Raw genomic sequence first — 11,433 nt, 5'->3', positions numbered from 1 at the left:
AGAGATAGTAAAACTAATGAGTTTCTAGGATTTCATTGCAACCGATAAGGTTATGGACCAAAGATTGCGAATGGTATATAAGAATGTTCTCTGGACATATATAAATCTGAAGAATTTAAGACGCTACGACAACTTTGTTTTCGTTAGTTGCTGAATGTGTATGGCAAGATAAAGAGATATAAGATAAAAGATGTAAGGTATGGAACAACAAATAAAACCAGTCAGCTTTTGAGAATGAAGAGAGCAATTGACGCTTTAGTTGTTCTAGCAGGTAGGTTCGATAACAGCAAAATGAACCCGCAATGTTCAAAATGTAAACGGCAAGTGAGAGAGTGAGTAGTTGTTCTTTAACATCTCCGTCAAAGAGAGTAGAACGTATGCGAAACGACTATGCTGAGACTTAAAGAAGAAATGACAAACACTGAGTTTGAAACAGTTAAAAAGAATAGATCAATGACACCAAAAATTGGTTTTAGAATAGGTGATTTATAACGTAAAGATATCTCAAGAAATACAAACAATATTCTTTGTCAGACATTTTATCTCCAACTGGAAAGAGAACGCGAAGGACGGGTTAGAAATCTTCTACTCAGAAAATTTTGACAAAGAAATCCTGAGCTTATAATATCGGTAAGATTCTATGGAATACAGCAATCTATCGACAAAGTCTTATACCAATAGTTTTGTTATGGTTAGACACCAGTTGTTGGAATAAACTTCATAACATATTGGTTCGCGATAACGGAACGTTGCAGTAAGGCTTACTTTACATCGTTCAGAAAACCGAAAGGACTTCAACACAAAAAGATATTAAGATAGGAAGAACATATAATATAACTCAAAGATATGACAGTAGCAGTCAATAGAGTCAAGGTTGTGTTTGCTGAATGATATGAGGAGCTGCAGAAACAGAATACTGAAAAGTTTGAGAAAAATGTATGGTGCTCCCATAAAAGGTAAAGAAACGTTTGAAGTAGATTGAGATAGATTAAGGCTATAACAATTATTTGAGAAGTTGCTTGAAAAATAATGTAAAGCGTTTAATTTTTGGTCTTTATACAAAATAAAAAAAATAACGCTTATTTTTAATAAATTTGACGAAGAGAACTTTTGACACTTCGTCAAAAAATCCCTGAAATCGTGAAAAAAATACCAAATTTCATTAATATAATACTGTTGATTTTTTTTACCAAGTGAAACTTTGACACTTCTCAAAAAAAATCCCAAAGATCGTAAAAAAATGACTCAAACATTTCATTATATTGTAGTACTTGTTATTTTTTTACCAACAGCTGACTTTGACAACTTCGTCAAAAAAAATCCCTAAAATCGTAAAAAAATATGACCAAATTTCATTATATAACTGTTATTTTTTTTACCCAAAGTGAACTTGAACACTTCGTCCAAAAAAATCCCTGAAATCATATCTTTTATACAAGATAGAACAAAATTAACGCTAGTTTTTTGTAACAATAGTTTTTTTTATATTTGTATGCTAAAGTGATAAATTGTAAGCTATCGGACTAATGCAATCGACAGAAACACAACAAGCTGCTATCGTTCATGAAGCTATAAATGAAGAATATGAGTACATACAGTATAACAAACAGTTACGTCTCATTCGTTCGGTCAAGACGATATGTAGGATATGTACCAAATGCAAAGTATTTTGACAGCAGTTTTTGCACCAGATACTAAACACGCAGACGATGGTTCAGAAAACCAAAGCACACAAGAACTTTTGAGTGAAATTTCTCTAGACCGACTTTTTTCGGTCTTGCATAAAACACATGAAAATCGTAAAAATTTGCCAATAAATTTAAGAGGCTGGTATGTTCATAGACTTTTGTAAATGCTGTTTGCAATATGGGCTTCTCCTCGTTATGCTTGGTATATTTACAGACTTCTTGACGAAATTCATAGACAAGAACGTGAAGAGATGGAAACAAGCTTGAAGCAAAAGACAAAAGCATTCAGAAAAGAATACCACGTTCGGTACCAAAAGGAAAGGAAAAGAACTATAAGTATATGATTTATACTGAAGAGATGGAAAATGAAGAAGAAAAGATATGGTTATGTTGCATTTAGTCAGAAGAAACAACAAAAGCTTTTACGACCTTGCTAAGATTTACAAATCTGACAGAAATTGGTTCTATCGCGAAAACTTACCGATTTCAATGACACCAAATGAAGATGTGAAACAAATAGTTCAAGATACGTTACCTCAAACACACTATGATATTAAAGGTTGTACAATACTTACCTTCAAAGAAGATTTGCCATTGTTAAAGGAAAAAATAACAGAGTATTTTGACAACTTCAAACAAGTAGAGTAGATGAACCATTTATTTTTACGCTTGACTTTTTACAATTTGAACTTTGTTTGCGTAGATATGAATTCTGAAAGAAGTATGAGGGTCTTGTATGACTTTGTACTTCTCCCATAGTTCATGTCTGTCAAACTTACCTGCCATGGACTCTTTCATAAGTTCCATGAAATCGTCTTCGGACAATCCGGGAAAAGTATAATGTCAGTAAGTATTCTTTTAACATCCTTACTTAAACTCTTTGCTGTCTGTACACAAATGACAACTGAGATGTTAAAGTGTCTGAGCTTCTTAAGAATTCGACACATATCTTGTTCTCTGTTCTTTAACAAAGGATGAGAGGCGAAATCATCTAAGATAAGAAGACATCTATGAGGGTAAGTCTTCCAATCGTAAGATTGCAATTTCTTCGAAATGTATTCTATCTCTTTCTGTTTGTTTCTGAAGTGTTTCTTCTCTAATATTCTCTGCATTTCCTCATTTGGGTCTTTAAACTTAGAATTTATATACTCATTTATAGCATTGTACTTCAAAACTCTTCTTTGGTACTTCTTTATCCAATCTAACAACTCAGTATCTTTATACATACTAACTTAGACTTCTTTATAATATCTTTGAACGAATTGACGGTTTGGTCAAATTGACCAGAAGTACTACAAATAACAACTAACTCATAGAATGGGTTCTTCTCATCTAGTTCTTGTTGTTGTGCAGCCATTTTAAGATAAGTGAAAGTCTTACCCGACCCAGGTGGTGCAATTAGACCTGTTATACCATTCTGAGCAAATAAGAACTTGTCATGTATAGGCTTTATCTGAGCATTTTCTAACTTCCTCTTGTTCTTGTTTAAAACATTCTCAAATTTCTTGTCAATGTCAGCAAACTTTTTTTCTAACATATTTTTAGAAAAATTAAAATTTTTATCTTTTAGAAAATGTCTAGCGATTTCGCTATCTATATTCGAGACAAGCTTTTCGACAGCAAAACATCTGTCGACCATAAAATCTTACATAGTGTAAACAAGAAAGGTGAATTTGTTCTAAAGTTCTGTTTCTGGGAATATGACAAGAACCATAAAACATTAAGCAGAGCAGTCTTAAAATTTGTCAATGACAGACTTGTTGACAGAGATGACGCCTCTTGGAGAGATGAAGTCCAACAAAATTCTTAGAATGCAAAGAAGACACATGCGCTGTTCTTGAAGATGAAATAGAAAACAGAATAGAAAGCTATTAAAGGACAAAGAACTTTTACATAAATATGGTTCTGAAATTTGACATAACTCCACCAGAAAAGAAGAAGAGAGAAAAGAAAGAAAAGAAAGTAGAAGAAGAGAAGAAAGAACCTGAACCAGTTCCAGAGAAAAAGAAATTTGACATGTAAAAATAAAATTTTATTTTTAGAACATTTCTGGGTCAATGTCAATGTTCTCTTCCTCTTTAGGAGCAAACACTGGCTTAGACTCTAAAATCTTTTTACCCAATTTACCTTGAACTTCAACTATCTTAGACTCATAATATTCATAGTCGTCTGCTTTCTTTGGTTCATAAGGTATAACAAGTTTGTATGCTTTGCCTTCTTTAAGGTTTGAGAACCTTCTGTCAAAACTTTCTTTGACTGTTAACAAACCTTCTATGTCTAAGTCTTCAAATTTCGCACCATTTTTAGTCACAATAGCAAACTTAACTGGTTCGATGTTCCAAACTTTGCTGAATGAAGACTTTTCAAAATGGTAGAAGTAAACATTCAAATATGTGAATGGGTCTAGTTCTTCTTTAAGTCCTGACATGTACTTGTTTACTGAGATGAATTTTCATCTTTTCTATCGGATAAAAAAATATTTTTTTTTAAAATTTACTCAGAAAAATTTTTCTTTGTATATACACCATTCTGTACGTCTAAAAGACTTTTGACATTTGCCAAGAATGTTCGTTTAGACGCTGTCATATAACCATACTTGACAATATTGTTTATACGAATCGTACAATGACCTTTCATCTAAACACTCAAAGTCAGTTTCATCTATGAACAGTTCATATACACTCTTGTTTGCTTCTAACAATGTTTGTCTCTCTTCGGTATGTGGAATTTGTCTTGGATTGAACTTAGAAATATCTAATGTCATAAATATGAGAACAAGTGGTTGTAAAAGTCAGATGTCAAAGTTTCTGCTAAGTCGTCAAAATATTCTGTATCTTGCATATGAGAATCTGACGTTCTGACAACTACATATCTTCTGTCAGAACTTTCTAACTTCATCGGAACAGCATTGTTTGAAACCATAATGAAGTTTGCAACATTTTCACAAACTCTTTGGTCTTTATATTTCTTTCAACAACTCCAACTTTGTCTGTTATAAGACTCTTCAAAGCATCTGAGTTCAAAACTTTTGTTGTATCTATACTTTGAAGTTCGTTACAACTATAAGTTTCATATTCTCTATTGAAGAGTTAAATTTACCGCAGATGTTTTCTAAGTTTGTCATATTCGGGTTCGAATAACCTTCTAACAGTTTGCACAAAATATCTGTAAAGAATGTGTTCTTACCTGTTCCTTGTTTTCCAATTATAATGAGAGCAGTTTCATTTTTAGCACTTGGATGTTGTAAGATGTTTGCAAACCAACATAAGATATACTCATAAACTTTTCGTTTCCATTGCATATAATTTCTTTGACATGGTCTAACCAAGCTTCTATAATATTTTCTTTCCATTCTACTTGTTCATATTTATATCCAGTGAAGATAGAATAGAAGTTTGGAGAAGGTGTATAAACTTTATACCTCGAACTGAAAAATCTTCTAACTTTGACAATAAGATATCCCAAGCATCTAACATCTTCATGCCAACTTGTACGACTTTTATTTTCTTAAGTTTCTGTCTACATTCTTGTTCTGAAACTATTGTTGCTCTTGGTTTGTTAAAGACTACATCCCATTCTTTCATAACATAACATTCTGGGGCAGAGTCGACATAAATGACTAAACGTTTCAAATTCTCGACTGCTTTGTTATAGTCTCGAAATGGACACATATTTCTGAATGCTTGGAAGTCATAAAAATCTGAAACATCTATTCTGTACATTTTTATAAAAATAAAAAAAATATTTTTTTTTATTCTTGACTTTGTTCTTGAGCTATTTGTTGTTGAAGTTGTTCTTGTAATACAATACTTTCACCAGTTGCATCTTCCAATTCGAAACTTTCTGCCGTCATTGACAAATACATAGGACATAAAAGTTTTACAGGAACAAAGTTTGCGTCAACTAATGTCAACGTTATACTTGCCAAAGTGTTTGAGTTCACTAAGGTTGAAAATTCTGCATTCGAATGAACAATAGGCAAACCAGCAGAGAAAGTGTTGTTTATACGCATAAGTATCTTTTGGTCATAATAGTTTCTGTCGACATTCGAATAACACTTTGAACCTAAGTTTGAAACAATATATAATTGGTGTGCTTAATGTCAATGGAATAGACATTCCTTGTATGACACCTTTTCCTGTTATAGGAAACTGTTGGTAGTAAAAACCAGAATAAGTTTTGTATTATAGCTCATATCGTTTATAGTAAACTCAGTCGGACATCCAAACATAATGAAACCTGCTCTAGTTGCAGCACATGTTACACCCGTACTTAAAGTATTAAATAAGTCAACAAAACCTGTTGGTGGTATATCTGAGTAAGTATCTTCAAAGGAGTATTTTTTACCATTCACAACAATAAAGTCTTCTGGTGTCAAAAGAGCAAAACAGGCTTTAGTCGTCATTGTGTTTAAGGTTAGTTTACAATATCGTCCTTGAGGACTTTGTAAGTTTGTTGTTATAGAATTATATGACTCAGGGTTTTTAGTCGTAATAGTATAAACCATATGTCTTCTGCCATTTACTTAGCAAATAAATTTTAATGAAATGTTGTGGTCGTCAAATATTTTTATAACGTCTGGGAAACTATATTTTAAGTTCAACGTTTCACCTCCTTTCATAACGTATATCTTGTCAATGACATTATATGAAACACCACAGCAACTAATGTCGGGTTCTATTTCTTTGATGTTTATATCGTCTGCCTCTGTCAAAAGTTTCAATAGTTCTTTCAAAACTTCATGAGGTGCAATGACATATGAGTTCACTTTTACAGGGTTGTGTTCGACCAAGTTTAACATTATACTTAAAGCTTGACAAATCTTCTCCTGAGTTTGAAGTTTGTCTTTCAGTTGTTGGTAGTCGTTTCGAATATCTGCAACAGAACTTAAGTCTCTGCTAACTTCAGGATATGTTGGTTGTTCTTTTACAGGAACAATTGTTATACCATCTTCGTCTTCGTATGGTTTCCCCACTTCAACATCTCTTCTTTGACATTGACAACAACACTTTGACTGTTTGTTTGAGTTGGTGAATTTAACTTCACATCTGCCACCGCCATTAAACCTTTTGAAACACTTACGCTTCTATTTTTCGGAAATGACATTTTACTTAGAATAAAAAGATGGACGTATTCGAGTATCTCTTCGAATTGAAGCAGAACAAAGTTTACACACACAAACAATACAAATACATTGACAGAATAGTTCTTTATACAAACAATGGAAAATGTTATAGAATAGCAGTCTTTGCTGAACCAAAATATTTTCATAAAGCAAAGAAAGTTGGTATAACTGAAATGGTGAAAGTTCTTGAAGCAGACAAAAATATAACTTCAAAACTTACAGATATTTCTAAAGGTAAGTTTATAATACAATTTATGTCAAAACTGGCGTACTGTCAATATTTGACGGAGAGAAGTCAGTTCAAGAACAACTTACTGACCTGCTGCCAAAATCTGCTCGATGGAAGCTGTCGTTATGCCAATCTGAGGAGCCCCAGCAGGTTTCATCGAACGAATCTTCAAAAGAGCATCTTCCGTGAAAAGTGCTATTGGTTTTGTAAACTTCTTTGCTTCAATTCATCTGGACCGTCTCTGTCACCAGTATATTGTATTTGTAAGTACCAACAGTTGAAATACCACCCATAAAGTCTTCTGAGTCAGCAAATGGAATGCCAAGCCAAAAGTTTGAACGGTCTCCATTTGTATATTGAGTTTTTTGACCTCCTGTATGAGTCCATACTTTCACATATGGCATAATAGAACTTTGCATTTCAGGGTTAATGGTTGTTGTGAAGTTGTTGTTAAAGTTCATAGCATCTAATGTCAAGTTGTATGACCTCATATCCTCAACTGTAGAATATTCTTCTCTTGGATAATATTTGCCATCTATGTTTATATGATATTTAATACCAGGGTTGTAGAAACAAGAATAGTCATTTATAGTTCGTCTGAACAGTACAAACATAGTATCTGCATGTTTCATTGCAGTTGTTAAAGCAATATCTGTTCTTGCACCTGGGTCAGCACTTTGGTTTCCAACTTCACCTGCAAAGTCTTTGACAGATATTTGGTGTATAGGGAACATAAGTGGAACTGCAATATATTTGGCAGCTAAAGCATTTGAAATATCTGGGTCCAACATATAGACTGCAAGTCTGCTTTCTATTCTCTTGCATTCAAATTTTTCGCATGTGAACTTAACTGGGTCCCAAGCAGTTCCAGCAGCATTGAAATAATAGTTTACTTCAGTGTTGAGGTTTGAGAAACCAAAGTCTAAGTCAACTTTGTCTTTGCAAAAGTCACAGAACTTGGCTCCACGTTCCAGCTGTAGAGTGAATGGGTCTTGTGTTGGTGCAATGACTAAGTTATTTTTGCTTGGAGTAAGTTCGATAGAAATTTTTCCTGCCCAGTTTGGCAAGTATCTTAAAAACCTGAAGATGAGGAAAGATGACAAAGGAACTCTAAGTTTCAGTTTTACTTTGGTTACTGCTGCTGCAGTTTGTCCAGAAAGGTTAACATAAACTCCTGGAACGTTAGGGTCAAGTCTTCTTATTTTCTCAATAGTTGCATACTGGTCTGTTTGTTCTCTAGCTTGTGGTTGTACTGAGTTTCTCAAAGCGAACCATTCATAGTTTGCCCATGTTACTGTTTGAACTAAGTCAGAGTTAGAATATATCTTATATCCCATGAAAACTTCTGGAGCATATTGGTATCCGACATAGAAAATTCCATTGCAACCTTTCTTGTCAGACAACTTGGCAGAAGGTTTTATTTCAATGTCTTGTTCCACGTATAAGAATGAGTTGTCAATAGAAATATATGAAACCTGTCGCAAGCAATATCTACTGTTGTTGAAGAACCTTCTCCAAACTCACCTACGTTTCCATAAGAAACAGCAGTTGTATATTCGTAAGTTCCAGGAACTATTTCTGACCTTCTAATGGCATTGTCGCATTCGTTATACCATTCGGAAACATTTCCGTTCATGGCATCCAAAACTGTTGGCGTTATATTCTGAGCGGCGTACATTTCATATGGGTAAAAATATAGAATAGTTGGATTTATATGTCATAATAGAACCCACTCGGACCAAGCTTTACTTTCTTCCTGACTGAGTTTTTAACTCTTCTTTTTCCTTCATTGCCACTACTTTCACTAGATGAAGTTACTTCTTCACTACTTTCACTTTGTTCTACTCTTCTTTCTTTGGTGTCGCTTTTAACTTGCCCTCTGCTTCAAGTTGTTGCATCTTTGCCTCATGTTCACCTAGTATGTTGTAAATTTCCCATGTCCTTTTTGCCTTTGGGCTCTGGTCGCCCATCTCAGGTAACCATATCCTAGAAAGATTTTGTCATAGTTTGTATTTGAGTCTTCGCGTATTGTTTGCATGACTCTTTCCTGAGTTTCCGGTTCAAGCTCTTCAAACAGAGCTTGTCCATATGGAATAAGCTCGTTTCCAAATATATGTTTTTGTAGCCATTCTGGTTTTCTTTCCATGTTACCAATAATATCTTTTGTGAATGGGAAAGCTTTTACCCAATGTTTCAGTCTTGCGTCATTTATTTCTGTAGTTGGTTTTATTTTGTCAAGGAACATGTTTTTCAATACTAACATTTCATTTGGTACTGTCCATTTGAGTTTTCTTAAATATTCATCCCTTCTCGTTCATTGTCTGCAAAGTAAGTTTTTATGACATTTTGTAAACTTTCGTTTGCAAGGTCATGTACAATAGGTTCTCTTCCTTCTCTCTCCCTAACTTTCTTTCTAAACTCTTCACCAAATATACCATCTCTATGGTTCTGTGTAGTTCTTTGAGATAAATGTTCTAGAACGTCAGGTGTTATATTTCCATCAGCCATGTTCATTTCATACTGGTCCAAAATATCTGCATCTTTCATATCTTTCAATGGCATTAAAGCCGCGCTGAAAATACCAGCTATATCTGGTTCACCATTCACTTCCATTGCGTCTACAACTTCTTGGAATTGTGGTTGTAAGTTTATGAACCACCTATCCGGATTAGCTTTATGACCCCATCTCATTGTAGTTCCATAGTCTGCAGAAACAAAAGTAGGTTTGTTTCCATATTGGTTAGGTTCTGAATGAACTTTAAACAATGTTTCATTTCTATATGTTTTGTTGAAATTTAACCTTTTATTTTCACCGAGTTCAGCCAAAGATTGAACGTTATATGCTCGTAAGTAAAAAGGATTGTTGTATTTGCGTACATTTTCTTTCAGTACTTCCATTCTATGCTGAATATTTTCATCTGATGTTGGAGTCTTTTGTATGTCGGCAAACATTTTTCGATATTCTTCTACTATGTCAGCCGAATTTTTCTTAGACTCTTGGAAAGATTCCATATTCTCCTCATACTCTTGTTGAGGGTCAAGATTTTTCGGCTGTTCCAAATCTTCATCTAGTTCTGTGAAGTTAGTTTCCAAAGGAGGGACTTGTTCGTTTCCTTCAGGCTCTTCTAGCTGTTGTTGCTGAACTATTTCTTCCATGTCTGGTTGTATCTGAACTTCTTCCTGTGGAGTTTCTTGTACCTCATCTGCTGGCATTTCATATATTCCGAGACCGTTTTTAACAAGTTCCCTATTAAGTCATCCGCATTCATAACCTTTCTTCTTTCGTTCCGTCTCTATTTTTTACGCGTTTCATGAAGAGAGTTGAATTATCATTTAGCTCTGACACCAAATATCTCGGAGTAAATTCATCATGTCATTTGGATGATATGCTATTAAATCATATCCCTTAGCGAGCTTGTATTTTCCAGGTTTGATTATATCCCATTTTGCTGAACCATAAAGCTAAATAGGTTCGGGTCAGTATTTCCTTCCTTGAACTTTCTAATAGCTTCTTTATATCTGTCACTAAAGTCAAGAGTATCTGGGTAACCATAGTCTTCTTTAAGCATTTTTAAGAATTCTTGGTTTCCTTGTTCTCTACTTCTTTTATGTCCTTGCTCTGTTTGTGGTTGTTGCTGTGCAGTGTTTTGAACTGTTGGTTGTGGTGCAGTGTTTTGAACTGTTGGTTGTGGTGCAGTGTTTTGAACTGTTGGTTGTGGTGCAGTGTTTTGAACTGTTGGTTGCTGTGCTGTTTGTGGTTGTTGTTGTGCTGTTTGTGGTTGTTGTTGTGCTGGTTTTGGTTGTTGTGCTGGTTTTGGTTGTTGTGCTGGTTTTGGTTGTTGTTGTGGTGCTGTTTGTGGTTGTTGTTGTGTTGGTTTTGGTGCATGCCTGTGTCTGTGTCCATGTGACGATGTAAATGTTCTAGGTAGTCCTGGTGCAGGTGCTTCTCTTGGAGGGTTTGGTGGTATATAAGTTCCACTAGCTAGTATATAAGTTCCACCAGCTGGTATATAAGTTCCACCAGCTGGCACATATGTTCCATCTGCAGCATAATGTCCTACCTGACTTTTCGTTTTAAGAAAGCATTTACTAGGTCTGTTTTGGTCTGTTGTAACTCTTTTTCTTGACTTTCCACAACAGTTGCTCTAACGGCGTCATAGGCACTTTGAACTGCCTGTCTCGTTGCTGCATCTGTTATTTTCGTCATATTTTGTGCTACTTCTTTTAACTCTTTGTCGAAACCTTCAGACTTCAGTTTCTTTCCAGATGAGAAGTCGTTCACTAGTTTCACCTTACTATGAAGAGCTTCGAAGGCGTTCTTAAAGTCAGCATTTGTTAAAGCTTCATTTGAACTGTCTTCATCCGCTTGTATTTTTGTCCTTATTGACCCT

General features: G+C 34.6%; 4 protein-coding genes and 4 pseudogenes across 8 annotated transcripts, besides 1 other annotated feature; 2 read left to right on the top strand and 6 right to left on the bottom strand.

The window, feature by feature from the left end:
- Positions 1 to 9,790: part of a mobile genetic element that runs on past the window's edge.
- Positions 1,527 to 2,072, top strand: TVAGG3_0967590 (annotated as a pseudogene). The gene has a single exon. A coding segment is annotated over exon 1 (546 nt).
- TVAGG3_0967580 lies at positions 2,352 to 2,800 on the bottom strand (annotated as a pseudogene). Its single transcript has one exon. A coding segment is annotated over exon 1 (449 nt).
- Positions 2,963 to 3,225, bottom strand: TVAGG3_0967570 (P-loop containing nucleoside triphosphate hydrolases family; the record flags this gene model as incomplete). The annotated part of the gene is made up of 1 exon (XM_051253604.1): positions 2,963 to 3,225. A coding segment is annotated over one exon (263 nt), but the record flags the coding sequence as incomplete, so codon positions are not given.
- On the top strand, positions 3,262 to 3,706 carry TVAGG3_0967560 (annotated as a pseudogene). The gene has a single exon. A coding segment is annotated over exon 1 (445 nt).
- TVAGG3_0967550 (protein of unknown function, DUF4108 family) lies at positions 3,727 to 4,119 on the bottom strand (the record flags this gene model as incomplete). The annotated part of the gene is made up of 1 exon (XM_051253603.1): positions 3,727 to 4,119. A coding segment is annotated over one exon (393 nt), but the record flags the coding sequence as incomplete, so codon positions are not given.
- TVAGG3_0967540 lies at positions 6,214 to 6,749 on the bottom strand (annotated as a pseudogene). The gene has a single exon. A coding segment is annotated over exon 1 (536 nt).
- Positions 7,383 to 8,379, bottom strand: TVAGG3_0967530 (protein of unknown function, DUF4106 family; the record flags this gene model as incomplete). Its single annotated transcript, XM_051253602.1, has 1 exon — positions 7,383 to 8,379. A coding segment is annotated over one exon (997 nt), but the record flags the coding sequence as incomplete, so codon positions are not given.
- Positions 8,460 to 8,720, bottom strand: TVAGG3_0967520 (uncharacterized protein; the record flags this gene model as incomplete). Its single annotated transcript, XM_051253601.1, has 1 exon — positions 8,460 to 8,720. The coding sequence occupies one exon, from the start codon at positions 8,718 to 8,720 to the stop codon at positions 8,460 to 8,462; it is 261 nt and encodes an 86-aa protein (XP_051079175.1).
- Positions 9,791 to 11,433: the final 1,643 nt, after the last annotated feature.

Source organism: Trichomonas vaginalis, chromosome I (genome assembly GCF_026262505.1).
Source record: "Trichomonas vaginalis G3 chromosome I, whole genome shotgun sequence".
NCBI classification, from domain to species: Eukaryota; Parabasalia; order Trichomonadida; family Trichomonadidae; genus Trichomonas; species Trichomonas vaginalis.
This window is presented reverse-complemented; position numbering and strand designations above follow the sequence as displayed.